Raw genomic sequence first — 21927 nt, 5'->3', positions numbered from 1 at the left:
GATAAAAGTCAGGGAACCATCTGGCCTCTCTGCCACCACCTCAGTAAACTTGGCCAGCCTGTTTTGATCTCAGCCTCCCTTTCTCCACCCTCTCTTGTGAACGCCTTCAACACTCAACATCTTGACCACACACTTGGCTTTTGCTCTCACTCTGACTTGTACTTTCAAATTAGATCCCTAGAATAGCTCTGCTTTACTTCCAGATCTTAAGGGGCTCCTGAAGGACAGAGGCCGCATTACCTCTTTTTAAAAAAATTCCACCGATTGCAAGGTGTTACCTCCTTTGGAAACCCTTCTCTGACACCTCTGGCCTGGAAAATGGGTTAGGTCCCCTTTCTAGGGTTCTTTACCACCGTGAACATACCCGGATCACGCTTTATCATGATTATCTCTTTACCTGTATGACTCTGTAGCCAGGATGAGTGATCTTTGAGTACAGGCTCTTAGGTGTTTGTTTATCTATTTATAATAGATAATAAAATAAAAAAGATCCGTTCATCTCTTCATCTAGCATTTTACACATCTGTCTTTAGCAAGCCTGTGATCAGTTTAAGGAGCCACAGCAAATGAAAAAGGCATGGTCCCATCCTCAAAGTTCACGGCCTTGTGTGTTGAATTGATTTTTGTCTCTTGCTACAAAGAAAATAGTACCTCCTTCAGTCTTCATCTCCAGATTTCTCAGTGCTTTTATGTTTTCTTGAAAAGCAGTGGAGCAGATAATTTCTAATTGTTGAGGAATCTGGTTCAAAATTTCAAGGCAAAACCGCCCCATTCATGAGAGAGAACATTCAAGTGACAGGGCCTTCACCATTGCACTGCCCTGCTAACAAGAGACCTTGAGTTGTGGTCAAGTCAGCAGATTCTTTTAAATTTTGAAATACAGATCTTGCACAATGAATGGAGAAAGGGGGAAAGAATGGCTTGTGTGCCCTTTTGTGCTCCTTGAAGTTTACATTCTGGGAAAAACATGAAACTGGAATGTCAGCCTTGGTGGAACTGAGTTGGAATGCTCACTGGCACACAAAGGGATTCTGGTCCTGTTTAACCAAGATGTGACTTTAGAACACTGAGATTGCATGACTGTATGGATCCCCAGAGGAATAGAAATTCATGGGCCAGAATGACAAACTTTTATTTTGAAAGCCACCTAGGCTCCACTTAGAGCCATCAAATGCTTGAGAATTTATTATGACTGGGCAAGCCACTGCCTAAGAGTCAGGCCAGGGTAGTGAAAATACACATGGACTTTGTCTTTGAATGCCCTGAATGTGGCCTAGTTCTTCCTAGCACAGGGCTCTCTACCAGGGCTGAAAGCACAACTGTTGCATTTGCATGACATGGAAGCAGCCAAAAGCTTCCATAGTGAGGATCATGTGTCGTGCTGATGCTGAGGCATCTCCTGTGTATGGTACTGAAATCACAGAGATGAGTTATGATGTGTTCTGTTTGTGTTGGCCCAAAGCCCAAACCAGAAATGTATTTCAGGTTTGGCTTTCTAGATTCTATCTCCAGTCATTTAAAAGTTCATTACCTGGGCCCACTCATCCTGTCCTGCTATAGTTAAGGTCTGTCAGCATTTTTCAAAGGTTTATAATTCAACCACAAAGGAGAATGCAGTCTTTAGGTTGCAATGTGACCTATAAAGCTTAAGCTCCAGAGTCAGAAACTTTGCTTTTTTGTTGTTGATTTTAAGTTAGGCCCTTACTAAGTTATAGTGAAGCAAAGTAATAGCTGGTGGTTTTGTTATTATTATTTGGTTTGGTTTTACAGGGATGAGAAAAGCTGCAAGTGACTTCTTGGAATGTAGATGTACCCTAAACCTAAAGAGTTGTTAGGCCTATAGATTTACTTATCATCCTAGCATTCAGCTAAAGATGGGGGTTTAGTTTTTAAAAATTTACCATTTTAAAATTGGGATGGATGAGGCTGAGAAAGTTAGAAACAAGATTGGGAATATTTCACCAGAACTCAAGGACCAATTCTCAAGTCAGAAACGTTGTATTCAAAATTCTAGTTAAAAGACTTTGGTCATATTATATAAAAATCAAGTCATTGGCCTGATGGTTAAGTGTGTTTCTACTCACAAATTCTAAGTATTCCCACTTAAAAATTTAAGTGAAAAATGCACATATGAGAAATATAAAGTAACAAAATGATACCTTCTCATAACAAAAATACTTGAAAATTTGAGGTAAAATAGATACAAAAATTCACTTTCTATGTCTGTTCAGCTGCTGTAATAAACTACCATAGACTGGGTGGCTTATAAAACAACAGAAACTTATTTCTTATAGTTCTGGAGGCTGGAAGTTCAAGATCAGGACACCAGCATGGTCAGATTCTCCCTGGTGAGGGCTCATTTCCTGGTTCACAGACAGCTGTCTTCTCATTGTGTCGTCACATGGTAGGAGAGGCAGGGGATGTCCCTGGGGTCTATTTTATAAGGGGATTAATCCCATTCATGAAGGTATCACCCTCATGACCTAATCACTTCCCAAGGCCCCACCTCTTCACCCTGAGCATTCAATATATACATTTTTGGGAGCCACAAACATTCAGACCATATATCCACAAAAGCTTATAATCAGCAAAAGTTCTCTTAGAGTAACCTAATTGGTGGTTACTAAGGATCCCATTAAATAACCTGCTCCTGGGGTAAAAATAAAGACTGGTAAAAATCATAGCACCTTTGGTGTGGTAAGGAGGTTTTATCTGGATGGTCTCAAGTCAATTAATAGTGAGAAAAGTTCTTAATGACAGTATGTTATAAAATGCAGATTGGGAGTAGGGACAGGAGAAGAGTGTCAATGGAACTGAGTTCCAGTCCAACTTGTGTGAAGTCTAGCTATGCTAAGACCTCTATAAACCTTGGTATCTTCCCTAAAATGGGGCTGGAAAATCCTATATATATACAGGGTTCTAGTGATGACAAAATGCAATAATACATGTAAAATGCCTGATAGAATCAGTGCCCAATATATGTTGTTCCCTTCGTCCCCCACCTTTATTAATTATACCTGAGACATAAAACAATCTAAATGCTGGAGACCAACCACTCTCATTTGGTAGAGATCTTTTCTTAAAAAGAAAAAGTAGTTTCCCTGAGCTTTTAAGAGTGCATTTGCATACAATTGGTCTATTTGTAAAGACCTATTCATTAAAATAAGCCTCTAAGTAGCAAAGTCCAAGTTTTCTTAAACTCCTCTGAGTTGCTCCACGTGCTAACTGGGCTTCCTAAGGAAAGAACTATAAAGGTGGCTGTCTTTCCCCATTAACCCTGATTTATAGGGGGTTTTGCTCTAAGTGCATATTTGCAGAACCATTCTTAATGTATGTGTGTTCTCTCCCCAAGAAGGAGGCACATTATTGGCCATTTGTTGTCTTTGGTCCAATGGATACTCTTTAAACCCACTCTTACTACTCTGTAGTCAATAACCCAAGCTCAGCTTCATGCATTAGTCCTTGCATTTTCAAGAAAATGTGTTTGGCCAGCACCCAGCCCAGCACAGCACTTCTTTTCTTTTCACTTTTAACCATATCCCCTGGTTTCCAGCAGGTTCATTCACCCAGAAAATGTTTATCATCATTGTGCCACCTCGATACTTAACCTGGGGCAGAGGTTTGGATACTGGAGAGTGCAAGACGAAGGGTTGGGTTGGAGATGCGGTTTCACTCTTTATCAGTAATGTGACCTTAGGCAACACACTTAATGTCTCAGCATTGGTTTCTTCTTGTAAACAAGGGATTGTAGTGGAGAATACTCTTGAGGATTTTTGAGGAATAAATTAATTACAGGGTTTAACAGGAAGCCAGGCAAGAATCAGGGGTCAGGAAATGGTAGTGATAGTTACTGTAGTCAGGTGTTCTCTTATTCACTGCACAGGAGAATCATTTGGAGAAGGGCTTTTAAAAATGCTCATGTCTGGATTCCATCCTTGAACAATTATATTAGAATATCTAGGGGTGGGACCCAGGTATATTTTTTTCTGGAATGCTTTTGATACTCCAGAGATGGATTAAATCCTTTAACCCCCCACAACATCCCTAATGGGTAGGTATCATTATTAACCCATTTCACATTTGAGGAAACTGAGGCTTAGAGAGGTTAAATCACAGCAAGTAAAAGGTGGTGCTCAGATATGAAGCCAAGCAGTCTAGCTCCAGAGCCCATGCTCTTGGTTGGTGTGACGCAGTCTATTATTATAAGCAGCGCCTCCAGTGAGATGTCCGGTGAGAACTAAGATCCAGCAGGTGGGGTCATCCGATGGTTTGGGTCCCTTCATACCTTCAGGTTACCCACCTCCTGCTTTTACCTGCAGCTCTGTGTGTTCAGGACTTCCCAGCAGCCCTGTGTCAGATAACGAACTGTGGTTATTCAGAAGTCCCCTGCTATTTTCGGCTGATTTTATTAAACTCAGCTTGTGGCTTTGACTCAAGAATGTGCAAGCTGATTTAAATTATGCTTTGCATTGAGTTTATTAAGATAAAAAATATTTCCCGAGATAGTGAGTCAGAAGTATTTATGTTGAAGTGTGCTGAAAGTGAATGCAGGTTGATAGCGTGAACAGAATGTTCTCTCCAAGTCAAACGCGATGACCTAACTGTGTTTGGCAGCCTTCCTTTATGTTTAGCTAAGCATTTTATTTCATGTTGGGAACCTCCTCCCTCTTCTGAAAAGCATCAGTCATGTGGGAGGCTAGGATTTTGGCATGTGCCTCTTTTGATACCGAGACCCATTCCCTAAACCTAATTGTGACTGGCTCTTCGGCTGACTGGCTGGGTTGCCATGGCAATGTACTGCTCAACTCTTTATATCTCAGTTTCTCTCACCTGTCAAAATGGGAATATAACACTTGGCCCCACCTTCCTCCCTGAGGAGAGATGGGGGCACTTTGAAAATTAAGTAATAAATGTTGGGAAGGATTTGTGGATTTGTGGATGTGACATCTTGTCAAGTGGGTAAATAACAAATGGGGTGTCTCCAAAGCTAATTTGCCTAAAATTCACTTGAGCCTTCCATTTACTTCATCAACCAGCGTTTATTAAATGCCTACCAAGTTCACAATAACACATGAAGTGCTGAGGGGAATACAAAAATGTAAAAAGGAGGAAATAGGGTCTCAATTCCCAGAGAGCTCATAAACTAACTTTTTTCTTGCAATTTGCTTTTTCTGGTTCATTAAGCCTCAGTACAGACCATGCTTGCGCTGTATTTAAAAAGCTCATTCTCAATGATGACTTCCAGTTACGTCATAAGCAACTAGTGGTGATTTAGTTGTTTTCAGTACCAGTGGGTATTGTCACGTGCTTGATGGACTCATAAAAAGGCAAGAATATTTTTTAGTCCAGGTTATGAGTGGTGCAAAGGACAATGAAAGACTACAGGTTGGATTGATTGGGAATCTGATTGCATCAGATCATAATATGGTCTGTGCTGTTCAAAGGCGTGGGTTTGGGTCCTGGCTCTGCCGCTTTCTGGCTGCGTGACTTTGGGAAATTCCTTAACTTCTCTGTGTCTCAGTTTCCTTATCTCTAAAATGAGGTTAATTTTAGAGTCTACCTCATAGGATTGTTGTCAAGTTTAAATTAAAGTGTGTAGGATGCTCAGAATAGTGTCTGGCATTTTGTAAATGCTCAGAAAAATGTTAGCTATGATCATCACTTTCTATTGTTAATGGGAGAAAATGGTGGCACTAAAAGGATACTGGCATTTCATTTTCCTACATTGTAAAAATAAATCCTTTTTAATTCAGGGTCCTAAACTTTTGCCCAGATCTGACACAATCGCTTGGGATTGCCCCAAAGCCCCAAACTGCTTGTTCGGAAATAGAAAACATGCCATCCAAGCCACTTTGCTCTCTGACTCATACTACTCAGGGCCTGAGCTAACTCATTTTGCTCTGAAAGCCTTACACCAGTCTAGGACGCTGAGGGCTGGGAAAGGGCAGCCATGGAGTGTGATGAAAACAGTGCTGGGCTTGGTGTCCAAATCCTGGCTTTGCCTTTTATTAGCTGTGAACTCCAGGATAGGCTGTTAAGTCCTCTGAACTGCGGTTTACCCATCCTGATTGTGCAAAAGCAATGGTGGGTGAAACTGCTCAAACAAATTCAGACAATAGCACCAACTGTACCAAACTAGTGGTCACTGTACATTCCACTGCCATATACTTGTAGTTGAAAAAAAAAAAAAAGCCAATTGCACTTAAGAATGTCTTCCATGAAGCAGTAAAAATTATTAATTCTATTAAATCTTGACCCTTGATTACATATATTTTTAATATTTCATATGGCAGATGGGCAGTATACGTAAAGTACTCCTGCCAAATACTATGACTATCTCAAAGAAAAGCATTTGAGTTCTGAGCTGAACTAGCCACTTTTAATTTAAAGAATGACCGACAGAAAAATTATGGTTAGTTATTCTTGAATATTCTTTAAAATGAGCGAAATGAACCTGCCGCTTGAAGGAAACAGTAGTATGAGTTGCCAATAATAAAATTTGAACTTTCCAGAAAAAGTCAGAATTTTGCGAAACTTTTAGCCACCATCACGAGCTTGACAACTTCTTCCCAATCATAACTGATGGCACTGGTGGTGCTATTAATGCATTTGAATTTTCTATATTAGGTAAGTAAGGGTGTCCACATTTTGAAAACGAACATAACTCAGTAAACCAGTGTTTTCTAAATGGGCAATGCATGATGTTACAAAATCGTATGTAGGTAGAATAACCATTCAAAGTGCAAGATAAATCAATCCATTATAATTTAATAGATTATGAAAAGTTTATTGATATGATTTCAGATTTCACATTGCAACCAACCTTTAAGAAACTACCACTTATCGAATTTTGGTGTAGTATCAAAGAAGAATATCCTAAATTATCTGAAAGACTATTAAAAACCCTTCCCTTTCCAACTGTGCGAAGCCAGATTTTCTTCAACTAAAACAACATACCTCAACAAATTGAATGCTGAAACAGGAGGCCTCAGCTGTCTGGTTTTAAGGCAAATAATAGATATTCAATAATAAAAAAATGCCACTTTTCTCACTATTTTTGGTATATGCATATGGAAAATATTATTTTTACTAAATATTTTATTAAAATATTTATGTTAAGCAATGGGATTGTTTTATTTTTAAATAAGTTAATAAACAAATATTTTAAAACTTTCTCCCCTCAGCAGCATCAATATTTTAAAGATTATCTAGGAGTCCTGGGACCAAAAAATTTGAGAACTTCTATCCTATAGCACGGACTCTGGAGCCAAAATAATTTGTTTTAAATCTCACTTCTACTTACTGCCTGTGTGATCTTGGACAACTTTCTTACCCTCTCTGTGCCTTACCCTGTTTTCCATGTGTAAAATGTTCATAACAATAACTGTCATTATGATAAATACCATTTAGGTGTTAGGTATTACCACCATCAGTATGATATCGTTGTTGTTGTCAGCGTCATCATCATTATTCTTACTAGTATTAGCACCGGAAGACATCATTTGTTCAGGGACACAGAGCTAGAGGTGGATTCAGTGGGACTGGAACTTTTCCCTTAAGCCAGACTATACCCTACCTCCCACTTACCATCTGCCATCTCGACATTTGCAGTCTAGGGAAGAAGGGAAAAAAGGATGAGAAATCTTCCATAGCTCAAGCACATATCATCAGAGCTACTGAATTAAACCACTGAAAAAGGCACAAACAGCCAGGTTTACACGTAGAAGCCAGATTGCTTTGTCTGGCATTCAATCTCACTGGACACCTGCTGCCTGTCATCCAGTTGTTCTGCAGCTGCCCATATAGAAACACAAACTGTCTCAGAAGAAGCAGACCCAACCCCAAAGGCCCAGATTATGAATCCAAAGCCCAGGGAGGTGAAGTGATGGTCTAACACACATCGCTAGTGAGTGGCAGAACTGCTACTTGAGTCCAGTATGAATTCCCTCTGGACTGGACACCTTTGCTGGGATGCCCAAGTGTTCTCTGAAGGTCTGTTAGTTCTGCTTACTAAGTAAGCAGCTACAGATGGCCAACAAATTTGAACCTTCTTCTTTGTCAGTGAAAAGTTAAAACCAAATTCCCTGTTTGTGGCAAGGCTCCTTTGTTCAGTAAACACAAAGATCTATTTACATTTCTTTTGTTCTCTCTGGAAACACTGCTTGGGTCATCTACTACACTGATTTCAAGGTGCCCTGCAACCCTCATGTTTGTTTTTAGATAGATATTTTATAGAGCAGATCAGGTGAGGTGCCTGGCCTCTGGAGGGAAACCAGAAAGAACATCAGCTATCACTCATGGCTAAAGCTTCAGCCCATTAACCAGACAGTCTTGGCTGAAGTTAGGGGAAGAGCACAACCCTGTGGGTATATGCGTGTCCATGGCCCACCTTGGTTTAGGGAGATATTCCAACTCTCCATGGATCTCATGGTACCAAATCCCAGCCCTCGATGGGTCTCATGGTACCAAAGCAGTCTGGTGGAGTGAAAAGAGTTGGGCTTCGCAGCCAGAGAGATGTAAATTGGACCTCAGTTCTGCCACAAGGCCTCTGGCAAGTCACTAAACCTCTCTGATCCTAGGTTTCCTCATTGTAAAACAGTGATAATGACTTCTCCCTTGCAAGGTTAGCATACAGGTGAATACTAAAGTAACGCCCTAGCATATAGTAGGATTTCAAAATAGTCCATTGTTGGTCCAGAACTGGCCAGCTGCCTCTAAAGGACTTTCTTTAGGTGCTTGGTGGAGCCTGAGGATTAAAGGCCATTAGTGATGGAAGCTTTGGGCAGTTTCCTGTGTAACCATGGGGCAAGTCTGCTAATCTCTGAGACATGACTTCCTCACCTGCACTGGAAATCATAGTAATGTGCCTTTCTTACTTCTCTAGATTGTTCGAGGATAACAGGAGACAGAGGCTGTGAAAACATTTTGTCATGTGAAAAGCGGTATACAGAAGTTATTGTTATAAAAACAATAGTAACAACATTAGTTAACATTTTTGAGTGCTTACTTTTTGCCAAACACTGGTTGAAGTGCTTCCCAGATGTCACCCACTTTCATTTTAATCCTCTTCTAACTGTTCCCTCAGATGGAGCTCTGTTTATTATTTCGGTTTTTCAGTTGGTTGAACTGAGGTACAAAGAGGTTAAGTAACTTGCCCAAAATCACATAGATAGGCAAGGGGCTGACCTGAATTCAAACCCGGTCAATCAAATTCCAGAACCTGTCCAATGGAGTATTAATCACTGTGCTTATAGTGGCATTGTTATTGATTACTATCTCTAAGTTTCTCTCCACAGAGGGTACATAGTTACCTATTCTCAATGAATGATATGGGGCTATAAAGGCATGATAACGGCTCCATAGAGCCATCTGCTAATTAGTCTCCCTCCTTTCTGGGCATACCTCAGACATCTTAGGAACATATGTGCTTATATCCATGAGCAAACACATTCGTGGATTGAGTATAGATGTATATAGATTAGAGAAACATGCCCAAAGATAGAGATCAAAATATAAATGTTAGGAAGCAAAGCATTAGCAAGATCATTTATGGGCTCATGAATCTGTTGTGAAGGATAATTATTCATTGGCTTAATTGAGATGGAAAGTGTCATTATGGTAATGCAGTAGTCATGCTTAATCTCTTTCCTACTGCACACTTGACAAATGCCATTCATATGTGAGACACACTCCTGTGAGGCTGCCCAGACATCAACAATGTTCCTTCTGAATTTGGGGGGGGGGCGGAAATTAAAGCAAATAATGAATCAATTATTTTTAGCATTTATGAACTCATTTTACAGACATTTGGGCAATTAAATTACCCAGTTAAATAGCTCAGAAAAATGTTACTTTTCAATAAACTTCCATTAAGTTCAACAAATTTGCTGCGTTCTACCTGTGCCGTCCAGTACAGTAGCCACTAGCCACATGTGGCTATTTAAATTTAAAAAATCAGTTTTCAGTTGCTCCAGCCATATTTCATGCATTCAGTAAGCCCTGTGTGACTAGTGGCTATCAATCAGACAGTGCAGATTATAGAACATTTCCATCATTGCAGAAAGTTCTGGTGGATAACATTGCTAGACAGTAGTATACACTGAGGATGCAGCGATGACTAGAACATTCCCATCCCTGCCCTTATGCGGCTCATAGCTCTGCAGTGAAGACAGCTGCTGAACAGGTCACCCCAGACTTGGACGCAGGGAAGGACATAGGACAATGAGAAGGTATGGCAGGGGATCTATCCAAGAAGGGGTGCTTAGGAAAAATGAAACCAAAGAAAGCTCCCTACACATGAATAACAGAGCATGTTTTTAAAAGAAATCAAACTTAATTAAAAATAAATAATTTTATCTGCAACTGGATTCTACAACTAATATTAATATTGATGTTTAAATACTTCATTGAAGAATAAGCTTAAATAAAACTTATTTTGTTATTAAAATTTATAGTGCAATAAATCTTGAGGAGCCAAATGCAAAATGTACATGCAGCATGATTCCATTTATATGAAGTTCTGAAACAGGCAAAATTAACCTATGGTAATAGAAATTAGAACCTCAGTTTCTTCAAGGCGGGGTGGGAGGGAGTGGTTGGGAGCAGGGACCAACTACAAAGGATTGTGGGGGTACTTTCTGGGGTGTTGATGTTCTATCAAGATAGGGACATTTGTTACATGAGTATATGCATTTGCCTATACTCATGGAACTGTATAACTAAGATCTGTATATTGCACAGTATTGTATGTGAATTAATCTATCTACATGTGATTGAAAGAATTACATATTATAACATGTTATGGTTGATATGAGTAATATTATGGAAATGTCCATTGCTTTATTACTCTGTCTGCCTCTGACCTGGCCTTCATAACCTTATATTGTCAGTAACATGAAAGTTTCAGGCATCCTTTCTGATCTTGTGCTATGTGGATATGAATGTGTTGCTCCTACTTTTCCAATTTTTGATGCTTTCTTTCTTATCAAAAGTGAGCAAACTGGAAGGATGTTTGCCAGGATGTTAAAAATGGTGTTATTTTGGGGTGGGGAGATTTGAGGTGAACTTTATTTTCTCTCTTTTGCTATGTTGGAATTTGGAACAAGGAATGTATGTGATTTTTTTTTATCTGAAGCACAAAAGCTCATCCATGTAGTCATTTGGAGACTTTGGGTTTTATACTCTGATTAGTGACAAATTTTCTTCCAAGCAGCAGGCTCTGTGCGTGGTTATTGAGCAGTCCTCTGGTCTTAGTCAATGTGATTGTTTCTTTCCTTGTCTGTCTCACCTGCCTCTCCTACTCAGCCTCTCTGTGATCCCAAGGGTACACTGGAGGGGATTTGGCTGTTTGGAAGCCCTCTGAAGCTGTCTGCCCCTCTCACCTGCCTCCTCTCTGTGCTCACAGATTCTTACCTGACCCTTGATGAACCAATGAATAACATCACCACGTCCCTGGGCCAGACAGCAGAACTGCACTGCAAAGTCTCTGGGAATCCACCTCCCACCATCCGCTGGTTCAAAAATGATGCTCCAGTGGTCCAGGAGCCCCGGAGGCTCTCCTTTCGGTCCACCATCTACGGCTCTCGGCTGCGGATTAGAAACCTTGACACCACAGACACAGGCTACTTCCAGTGCGTGGCAACAAACGGCAAGGAGGTGGTTTCTTCCACTGGAGTCTTGTTTGTCAAGTTTGGTAAGCAGACCCCTTCTGGGGATGGACTTTGGCCCTCAGCCCAATGTGGTAGGATGGCTAGGGTCCACAGGGACAGGAAGGAAGGAATGCACACTTAGTGAGAATGTACTCTGTGCCCACAACCCTAAACCTGGTACAGTTGTACCCATTTTACAAATAAGTAAACCAAGGCCCAGCAGTTAGTTACCGTGTTACCCAGCTAGTAAACAGCAGAGCAGGAATGAGGTCCTGATCTTTCCGACCTCACAGCCCCTAATTGAAACCATCGTGCCACTCAGCTCTTTTCAACAAGGATGCTCCTTGTCCAAGAAGTTGGAAATGTTTGCAGCGTGCATAGCCCTTTTCCTGCCATCAAGGACTAGAAGGAAGCCCCATCCCACTCACTGTTGCAATCAACACCTTCATGCAACCACTCAGCCCATTGGAAACTCCCTGCATAGTTTGAGGATGCTTACTCGATTAACTCATTTTTTAGCACTTGTCTTAGCGTTTTCAGGCCCTGAATTGTGAGACATAGACATGTTCTCGCCGGTATGTTTTTTTTTTTTTTTTTTTTTTTCATGGAGATGGTTGGGGGAATAAAGCAAAACAATAAATTCCAGAAAAATAAATACTACCTCTGGGTGGTTGAGAACTTTAATTTGTAATGATTTGACTGTATCCATACTCACCCTCCAATAACCTAGACTGACTGTTTCTTTTGTTTTTCTTTCATTTCTTCAGGCCCCCCTCCCACTGCAAGTCCAGGATACTCGTAAGTACTTTTATGTCCTTTCTTGTCATTTCTAAGTGTTTCTCCGTGGTTTTCTAGGGCAAAGGCAATGTTGTCCTCTTCTTGAGCCAAAATACTGGCTTCCAGATGTCATTCCATTTTGCCCTGCCCTCATTCCATTTTGCTTGTTCTCTGCTCTAAAGATTCACAGGAGACCACCATTAGCAGAATTCTCAAGTGTAGTAATGTTGATTCTGAATGATCAAAGCAAATATCTTTCATTTACTGTTTTAGAAGGAATCTAACATTTAGTGGCAACAATGGATTGATTTGGTAAAATCAAACAAAAAATGATATAGTGCTGGCACAGGAACCTTTACTCTCAGGGTCTATGTTTCTGCAAGCATTTTTGATGCATTCATTATTGATCAGTGCAACAATTAGGTAATCACTTTATTTTTTATTCCCTTTAAAGAACTCAAAAGCAGAAGTTCTGGCTGGGTGCTGTGGCTCATGCCTATAATCCCACCACTTTGGGAGGCCGAGGCGGGTCACTTACAAGGTCAGGAGATCAAGACCATCCTGGCTAACACGGTGAAACCCCGTCTCTACTAAAATTACAAAAAATTAGCCGTGCGTGGTGGCAGGCTCCTGCAGTCCCAGCTACTCGGGAGGCTGAGGCAGGAGAATGGCGTGAACCCGGGAGGCGGAGCTTGCAGTAAGCTGAGATTGCGCCACTGCACTCCAGCCTGGGCGACAGGGCGAGACTCCGTCTCAAAAAAATAAATAAATGAAATAAAATAAAAAGCAGAAGTTCTAACTCACACTGGGAAAGAAAGTCCCGAGCTTAGACTGAGAGTTGCGTGGAAGTTTGATTCATTTTCAGTCCCTTCTTAATGGAGCCTAAAGGTCCAATTTCTTTCACTGATGCTATTGTTGATGCATTTGTCCTTTGTTCTGGCTAAAGGATTCTCATCTTTCACTTTAAGAGTATCTACTTGGGGCATTTTTCTTTATCTATATTTTTATTTTGAGGGAAGGACCCACTTGTTAAAACTCTTACTCTACAAAAAAAATCCTCAATACTCTGTAGACTTTTGAAATAAAATTTTTGTGGCTTTGCCACAAAAGCATCAAAATGTCTGACCTAGACTATACCTATGGCAAATATAACAGCCACTTAATTTGCTCCAATCCCTCTGTGCCACTTAATTACAGTGTGGGGTATTTTAATACATTTGTGTGTGCCTGGAGGCCCAGTGGCCCACAATCCCATTAATGAAATAGGTAATGGGTAAAAATAAACATTGGCCTTCAGCCACACATTTCTGCTATTTCATCAGCCAGTTAAAGGCAACTGTAAAAGAGTCTTTAAAATCACTCAAGTGCTAATTGCATCCTACTTGCCCAGGTAGAAAATGCTGATTGATCTTAAAACAGGTCAGAAATTTGGTCACTCTGCCTTGCATTTCTTGATGCTGATCTGTTTTTTTGTTTTTTTTTTAATGGTCTCACCATTGGTTATATGTGGAATCCTTTTGAAGTCTCAGTTAAACAAAGATTAAAACTTTTGTTACTTGTAAAAATGTCTCCCACCCTGGTACCTTGTTTGTTCCTGTTAATCTATGTTTCAAATGTGGCTGATAATCTATATCCCGGGCTGATTAATGTGGTTCACTAATCTGCCTTTACTGTTAAGTACCGTGTTGTTGACTTTCAGCCTGTTGTATTTGCATTAGAGTTCTTTTTATTATCAAAATTATGATTATATCCTTTTATGTTCTTCTTGAAGTTTTCATTCTTCACTGCTGTCTTTCTGATGAACCCAGTCTAGATCTCTCGTGGTTTTTAATTTTATACAAAGATTTTATACCACTGTTGTGAACCGGTATCTATGGAGAGGGTATTGAAGTTCCTTAAAGATGCTCAACCACAGTGAAAAGTATCCTTTGATACCACACATCTGTGTTTTATATTAGCTGTCAGATTATCTATTACATTAGTCGGTAATAGCATGAAATGTATAGTTACCATGTTTGCTTGCAGGGAGTTACAATAAAATACAATTCAAATTGGAAATCCCATGGGTCCTTTTGCAGTTACATCTGCATTCTGTTTTTGGCATTCCTAGTTGGCATTTTGGTACCATTTTTTTTTCTTTCCCAGTGATGCATCCTGCTCTTTATCTCTTCTCTTAATTGCCACCACTTCCCCTGTCTCTAGGAGTTCTTCACTTTCTGAGACTGACTAACTCCCAAAAAGAATGCTGGTTCCCATCCCTAGCCTCGGAGTAGCCCTCAATAGGCAGCCAACCCTCTCTCCAAGGGGACAGGCAGAAAATAACAAAATGATAGCCATGGGGAATATCACAACATTGAGGTCCCTCTGAAGGTTGTTTGTCAAATTGTACACTACTATTTCCAAAAGAGGAGTGAAATACAGTTATAAATTGCTCTGTTTATTTGAAAGTGGCACAGAGTTACTGCAAAAGAAATAAAAGGAGCATCTATGACCCAACTCTAACATTCAGAACATAAGGACTGTGAAATACATTAGACATATGAAACCTGGTGAGAGCTGAGGTCCACTGAGGCAACAGGGCTACACAACTCCTGCCTGGGAAGGGCTTGTAGGGACCCTTGGGACTATGGCCCAGAAAGGCACTTGTCACTTCCTCTGAGGGACTGCATCAGATTTCCACATGAAGCTTTCAGAATGATATTTTAGTTTATAGTAGGAACAAGCTTGATATTTTCATTTGGTTTCTGTTCATAGATTTAGGTTTCATTTTTTCTGTCATTGCTGGGTCCTGGCTACCCCTAACACTTATAGGACCTGGGGCATGAGTACAAGTGGAGGTTCACATACCATATGTCAAATATTTAAAAGTTATAAATCAAGCTAGCAACATTGTTGAATAAGATATGTTCTATCCTCCCACAGTGTCAAATATACCTTTTTAACGATAAAATTTTAAAATACATAGAAAGTTATGGGGTGTTTTAGATGATTAAGAGCCAGGAACTATCAAAAATGGCTATTTTAATCATTGTTATGCATGTCTAGATGTTTTGTTCATGGGCCAAAGATATTATATATAATTCATAGATTGTTATATATTAGTTCCATAAAAATTTGTTTGCCTTCCTTTCAGGAAAATGACTAAGTTGTTTTATGCAAGATTTTTACAGTGTATATTCTATTGATAACATTGCTAAATTAGACAAATTTCTTTTTCTCTTTCTATTTTTCTTTTCTTTTCTTTCTTTTTTTTTTTTTTTTTTTTTGAGACAAGGTCTGGCTCTATCACCCAGGCTGGAGTGCAGTGGCGTGTGATCTTGGGTCACGGCAACCTCTGCCTACTGGGCTCAAGCCATCCTCTCACCTCAGCCTTCTGAGTAGCTGGGACCACAGGCACGCACTACCATGCCTGGCAAATTTTTGTATGTTTTACAGAGATGAGGTTTCTCCATGTTGGCCGGGCTGATCTCGAACGCCTGGCCTCAAGCAACCCACCTACCTTGGCCTCCCGAAGTGCTGGGATTGCAGGCATGAAGTACTGCACCCGGCCTGAACAAATTTCTTAAGTCCTTGTCATTCTTGCTTTTTTTTTTTTTGGCAGGGTCTGGCTCTGTCATCCAGGCTGGAGTTCAGTGGCATGACCTTGGCTCACTGCAACCCCTGCCTCTGCATTCAAGCAGTCCTCCCACCTCAGCCTCCTGAGTAGCTGGGACTACAGGTGCCAGCCAACATGCCCGGCTGTAATTCTTACATTGTAAAACTAATTTTAATTTGGAGAAACTTCACTCCCCGGAGCCAGTGGCAGCTATAGTTATCAATAAAATTCCTAAAGTGATACTTAAATTTGGAAATGAACTAAGAATTATACATGCCATGTTCAAACACAGAAATGGGATCACATATGACAAATAATCATTATTGTAGAATGTATTACAAAATATTATAATTTAATCATATAAATCAATATACTTCATACATTATCCTAGGTTTGTACAAATTTAAGAATAATATGACTTGTTTAATATGTTAATTTTCTTGGGCTGCTGTAAAGTATCGCAAACTGCACGGCAAAAACAATAGAAATTTAGTGTCTCATAGTTCTGGAGGCTGGAAGTATGAGATCAATGTGTTCATGGGGTGGGTTCCTTCTTGTGGCTCTGAGGAAAGATTTCTCTTTTCTAGAAGTGTGTCAGAATTTTTCCGTATTCATTGGCTTATAGATGCATCTCCCCAACCTCTGCCTTGGTGTTCACATGATAGTCTTCCTATATGTGTAGCCCTTAATTTCCCCTTTTTATTTATTTTTTATTTTTTATTATTATTATTATTTTTTTTGAGACGGAGTCTCGCTCTGTCACCCAGGCTGGAGTGCAGTGGCGCAATCTCGGCTCACTGCAAGCTCCGCCTCCTGAGTTCACGCCATTCTCCTGCCTCAGCCTCTCCGAGTAGCTGGGACTACAGGCGCCCGCCACCACGCCCGGCTAATTTTTTTTGTATTTTTAGTAGAGACGGGGTTTCACCGTGGTCTCAATCTCCTGACCTCGTGATCCGCCCGCCTCGGCTTCCTAAAGTGCTGGGATTACAAGCGTGAGCCACCGCGCCCGGCCAATTTCCCCTTTTTATAAGGACACCAGTCATACTGTATTGGGATCCGCCGTGATGACCTCATTTTAACTTGATTACCTCTGTAAAGACCTATTTCCAAATAAGGTCACATTCCGAGGTACTTGGAAATTAGGACTTCAAGATACATATATGGGAGGACATGGTTCAACCCATAACACTTGATATTGCAAAGTTTTTCTCAGCCATGCAAAACTCTTGCAAATATTATTCTAATCTGTGAGAGCTTTCAGAAGCGCTGGTTGGAATATAATGAAAATAGATGTTGGTAATATTGGGAATGATAGTTTGTTGTGCAAGAATATTTTGCATTCAAACTGAGAGAAGAATTTGACACATTGGTTAATTTATCTTTTCTCCTGCTGAAGTGGCTCTGCCACTGTAGTTTCTCCTGGGCTCTAAGAAGTGTCCATCTCCTCCACTGGCAGTGTCACAATACACAAGACTTTGACAGTAGGCAGTTGTGGTCACCTTCTATTCTAAGGACAGAGGGCAAGACATGTAGAGAAATGTTCCCTGGGCCAGAACAGTGCGGGTCACAGCAATGGATGTCTAAGGTTTTGGTTACATTGTGTGAGCACTCATTGCCAGATCCCAAGAGGCGAAGGGTTCCGTGCGTACTCTTTACTCTCATTACATATATTCTCCGTGTATTTTTTGTATGTAGGCCCAGGGCCAGGACCTTTCTCTCTTTTTTTAATAACAGTTTTATTAAGATACAGGTAGCCATAAAATTCACTGTTTTAAAGTGTGCAACTCAGTCTTTTTACTATATTCACAAAACTTTGCAACTCTCACTACTATCTTATTTTAGAACATTTTCATCATCGCAAAAAGAAACTTCTCCCAGCTATAGTAGCGTCTAATTTACTTCCTATCCCTATGAATTTGCCTATTCTAGACATTTCATATAAGTAGAATCCGACAATATTTGTCCTTTTGTGTCTGCCTTCTTTCACTTAACATAAGGATGTTGAGGTTCATATAAATTATAGCATGCATCGGTGCTTCATCCTTTTTGTGGCTGAATAACAGTCCATGCATGGCTATACCACATTTTGTTTATCCATTCTTCTATTGATGGACATTTGGGTTGCTTCTACTTTTTGCTTATTCTGAATAATGCTGCCATGACCATTCATGTGCATTGTGGGGTATGTGTTTTCAATTCTCTTGGGTATATACCTAGAAATAGAATTCCTGGGTTATATGGTGACTCTGTTTAACTTTTTGAGGAACTGCGAAACTGTTTTCCAAAGAGGCTGCAGCATTCTATATTTGCAGAAGGGTAGTATATGGGTTCCAGTTTCTCCACATGCTCTCCAACACTTATTTTCCTTATTTAAAAATTATTTATTTATTTATTTATTTAAAATTTATTAGAGCCAGCCGGGCACAGTGACTCATGCCTGTAATCGCAGCACTTTGGGAGGCCGAGGCAGGTGGATCAGCTGAGATCTGGAGTTCGAGACCAGCCTGGCCAACATGGTGAAACCCCATCTCTACTAAAAATACAAAAAATTAGCCAGGTGTGGTGGTGAGCATCTGTAATCCCAGCTACTCAAGAGGCTGAGGCAGGAGAATCACTTGAACCCAGGAGGCAGAGGTTGCAATGAGCTGAGATCACGCCATTGCAGTCCAGCCTAGGCAACAGAGCAAGACTCTTATCTCCAAAAAAAAAAAGAAAGAAAAATAATTATTATAGCCATCCTCATGAGTGTGAAATGGTATCTCATTGTGGTTTTAATTTGCATTTTCCTAATGACTCATGATGTTGAACATCTTTTCATGTGCATATGGGCCATTTATATGTTTTCTTTGGGGAAATGTTTGTTCAAACTTTTTACCCATTTTTTAAATTGAATTAATTGTCTTTTTATTCTTGAGGTGTAAGAGTTACTTATTTTGGGTATATGCCCTTATTAGATATATGATTTGCAAATACTTTCATTCTATGGATTGTCTTTTCATTTTCTTGATAGTGTTCTTTGAAACACAAAAGTTTTTCATTTTGATGACATCCAATTTATTACCCATTCTTTGGTCGGTTGTGATTTTGAAAACCATCACCTAATGCAAGCGTACAAAGATTTACTCCTCTATTTTTTTCCTAAAAGTTTTTATTTACAGTTTTAGCTCTTACATTTAGGTGTTTGGTCCATCTTGAATTAATTTTTGTATACAGTGTGAGGTGGGAGTCCAGGTTCATTCTTTTACATGTGGATATCCTGTTGTCCCAATATCATTTGATGAAAAGACCATTCTTTTTTTTTTTTTTTTTTTTTTTTTTTTTTTTTTTTTTTTCTTGAGACGGAGTCTTGCTCTGTCACCCAGGCTGGAGTGCAGTGGCGCAATCTCGGCTCACTGCAAGCTCCGCCTCCCGGGTTCACGCCATTCTCCTGCCTCAGCCTCTCCAAGTAGCTGGGACTACAGGCGCCCACCACCACGCCCGGCTAATTTTTTGTATTTTTAGTAGAGACGGGGTTTCACCATGGTCTCGATCTCCTGACCTCGTGATCCACCCGCCTCGGCCCCCCAAAGTGCTGGGATTACAAGCGTGAGCCACCACGCCCGGCCGAAAAGACCATTCTTTACCCATTGAATTGTCTTGGCACTCTGTTAAAACCAATTAATCATGTGTCTATGTGTCTATCCCTATACAGTTCTACATAGTCTTGATTACTATAGGTTTGTAGTAAGTTTTGAAATCAGGAAATATGAGTACTCTGTATTAGTATTCCACTGGAGAAACAAAACCAGTAAAATTGTGTATGTATACATATATAAAGAGATGTATTACAAAGAATTTGCTAAAATCCTTAGGGCAGGGAGCCAGGAGGCACAGGCTGGGAACTTTTGGGCAGTTGCTCATGCCATAGTCCACAGGTAGAATTTCTTCTTCCTCAGAGATACGTCGTAAGGCCTTTCATCTGATTGGATCAGGCCCACCCAAACTATTGAGGATGACCTCCTACAACCAGTCAGTTGATTGTAGATGTTAATAAAATTTATAAAGTACTTTCACAGCAACACCTAGACTAGTGTTTGAATAACTCAGGACTGTACCTTGCCAGTTGATATGTAAAACTAGTCATCACATCTTTCTATATTGTTCTTTTTCAAGACTTTTTTTGTTGTTGTTATTCTGGGTGCTTTGCATTTCCATATGAATTTTAGGGTCCATTTATTAATTTATGCCAAAAAGTCAGCTGGAATATTGATAAGGATGGCATTGAATCTGTAGATTAATTTGGGGAGTACTGCTCTCTCAACAGTATTAGGTCATCTAATCCATGAACGTGGGATGTCTTTCCATTTATTTAACTTCTCTAAATGATGTTTTGTAGATTTTGGTGTGCAAGTCTTGCTCTCTTTTCTTAAATTTATTCTTAAGTATTTAATTCTCTTTCATGCTATTGGAAATGGAATTTTTTCTTAATATCATCTCAGATTATTCATTGCTACTACATAGAGATACAATTAATTTTTGTATATAGATCTTATATCCTATACCCTTGCTAACTTGCTTCTTAGCTCTAGCAGTTTTTTTGTGAATTCTTTAGGATTTTCTATCTACAAGCTTGTGTCATCTGCAAAAAGAGATTGTTTTACTTTTTTCTTTTCAATTTGGATGCCATTTACTTATTTTTCTTGCCTTATTGCCCTGGCTAGGACCCTCAGTACAATGTTGAATAGAAGTGGTGAGAGTGGACATCCTGTTTTTTTTCCTTATCTTAAGTGAAAAGATTTCAGTCTTTCACCATTGAATATGATGTTAGCTGTGTTCTTCCATAGATGCCATTTATCAGATTGAGAAAATTACCTATTATTCCTATTTTCTTCTGTGTTTTTCACTATGAAAAGCTATTGGATTTTGTCAAATGCTCTTTGTGTGTCCATTTAGATGATCATAGTGGGTTTTTTTTTTTGGTCCTTTATTATATTAATGTGATATATCACATTAATTGATTTTTGCATGTTAAACCAAGCTTGTATTAGAATAATTCCTACTTGGCCATGGTATGTAATTTCTTTTTATCTTTTTTTTTTTTTTTGAGACGGAGTCTCGCTCTGTCACCCAGGCTGGAGCTGGAGTGCAGTGGCACGATCTCGGCTCACTGAAAGCTCCACCTCCCAGGTTCATGCCATTCTCCTGCCTCAGCTTCTCTGAGTAGCTGGGACTACAGGCGCCCACCACCATGCCTGGCTAATTTTTTTTTTTTTTTGTATTTTTATTAGAGACAGGGTTTCACTGTGGTCTTGATCTCCTGACCTCGTGATCTGCCCGCCTCGGCCTCCCAAAGTGCTGGGATTACAAGTGTGAGCCACCGCGCCCGGCCTTATCTTTTGCTGGATTCAGCTTGCTGGTATTTTGTTGAGGATTTTTGAGTCCATGTTTATAAAATATATTGGTCTGTGCTTTGCATTTTTTGTGATGGCTTTGTCTAGTTCTGATATAAGGGTAATATTGGCCTCAGAATATATTGGGAAGTATTCCTTTTTCTTCCATTTTTTAAGAAGAGTTTGTAAAGGATTTTTATTTAAATGTGTGGTATAATCACCAGAAAAGTAATCTGGGCTTGAATTTTTCATCATGGGAAGTTTTAAAATTACTAATTCAACTTTCTTACTTGTTATAGGTCTATTTAAAATTTCTATTTCTTCTTGAGTCAGTTTTGGTAGTTTATGTCTTTCTAGAAATTTTTCCATTTCATTGAGATTATCTATTTTATTCCTTTATCATTCTTTTAATTTCTGTAACATCAGTAATGATAGTCCCTTTTTTATTCCTAATTTTAATAATTTGTGTCTTCTTTTTTTTTCCTTGGTCAGACTAGCTAGTCTAACTAAAGATTTGCCAATTTTGTTGGCAAAGAAC

General features: G+C 39.7%; 1 protein-coding gene across 2 annotated transcripts in view; it reads left to right on the top strand.

Annotated features, from left to right (window-relative positions):
* Positions 1 to 21927, top strand: part of ROR1 (receptor tyrosine kinase like orphan receptor 1) — a 410747-nt gene that overhangs the window by 265335 nt on the left and 123485 nt on the right. For both annotated transcript variants that reach the window (XM_055234118.2, XM_055234119.2), the window contains exons 3-4: positions 11405 to 11692; positions 12416 to 12446. In XM_055234118.2, coding sequence (XP_055090093.1) covers positions 11405 to 11692; positions 12416 to 12446 — 319 coding nt within the window. The remainder of the gene's footprint in view (positions 1 to 11404; positions 11693 to 12415; positions 12447 to 21927) is intronic.

The sequence above is a fragment of the Symphalangus syndactylus genome, chromosome 19, assembly GCF_028878055.3.
Source record: "Symphalangus syndactylus isolate Jambi chromosome 19, NHGRI_mSymSyn1-v2.1_pri, whole genome shotgun sequence".
NCBI lineage: Eukaryota > Metazoa > Chordata > Mammalia > Primates > Hylobatidae > Symphalangus > Symphalangus syndactylus.
Note: the sequence above shows the minus strand (reverse complement) of the source record. Positions and strands in the feature narration are given on the sequence as shown.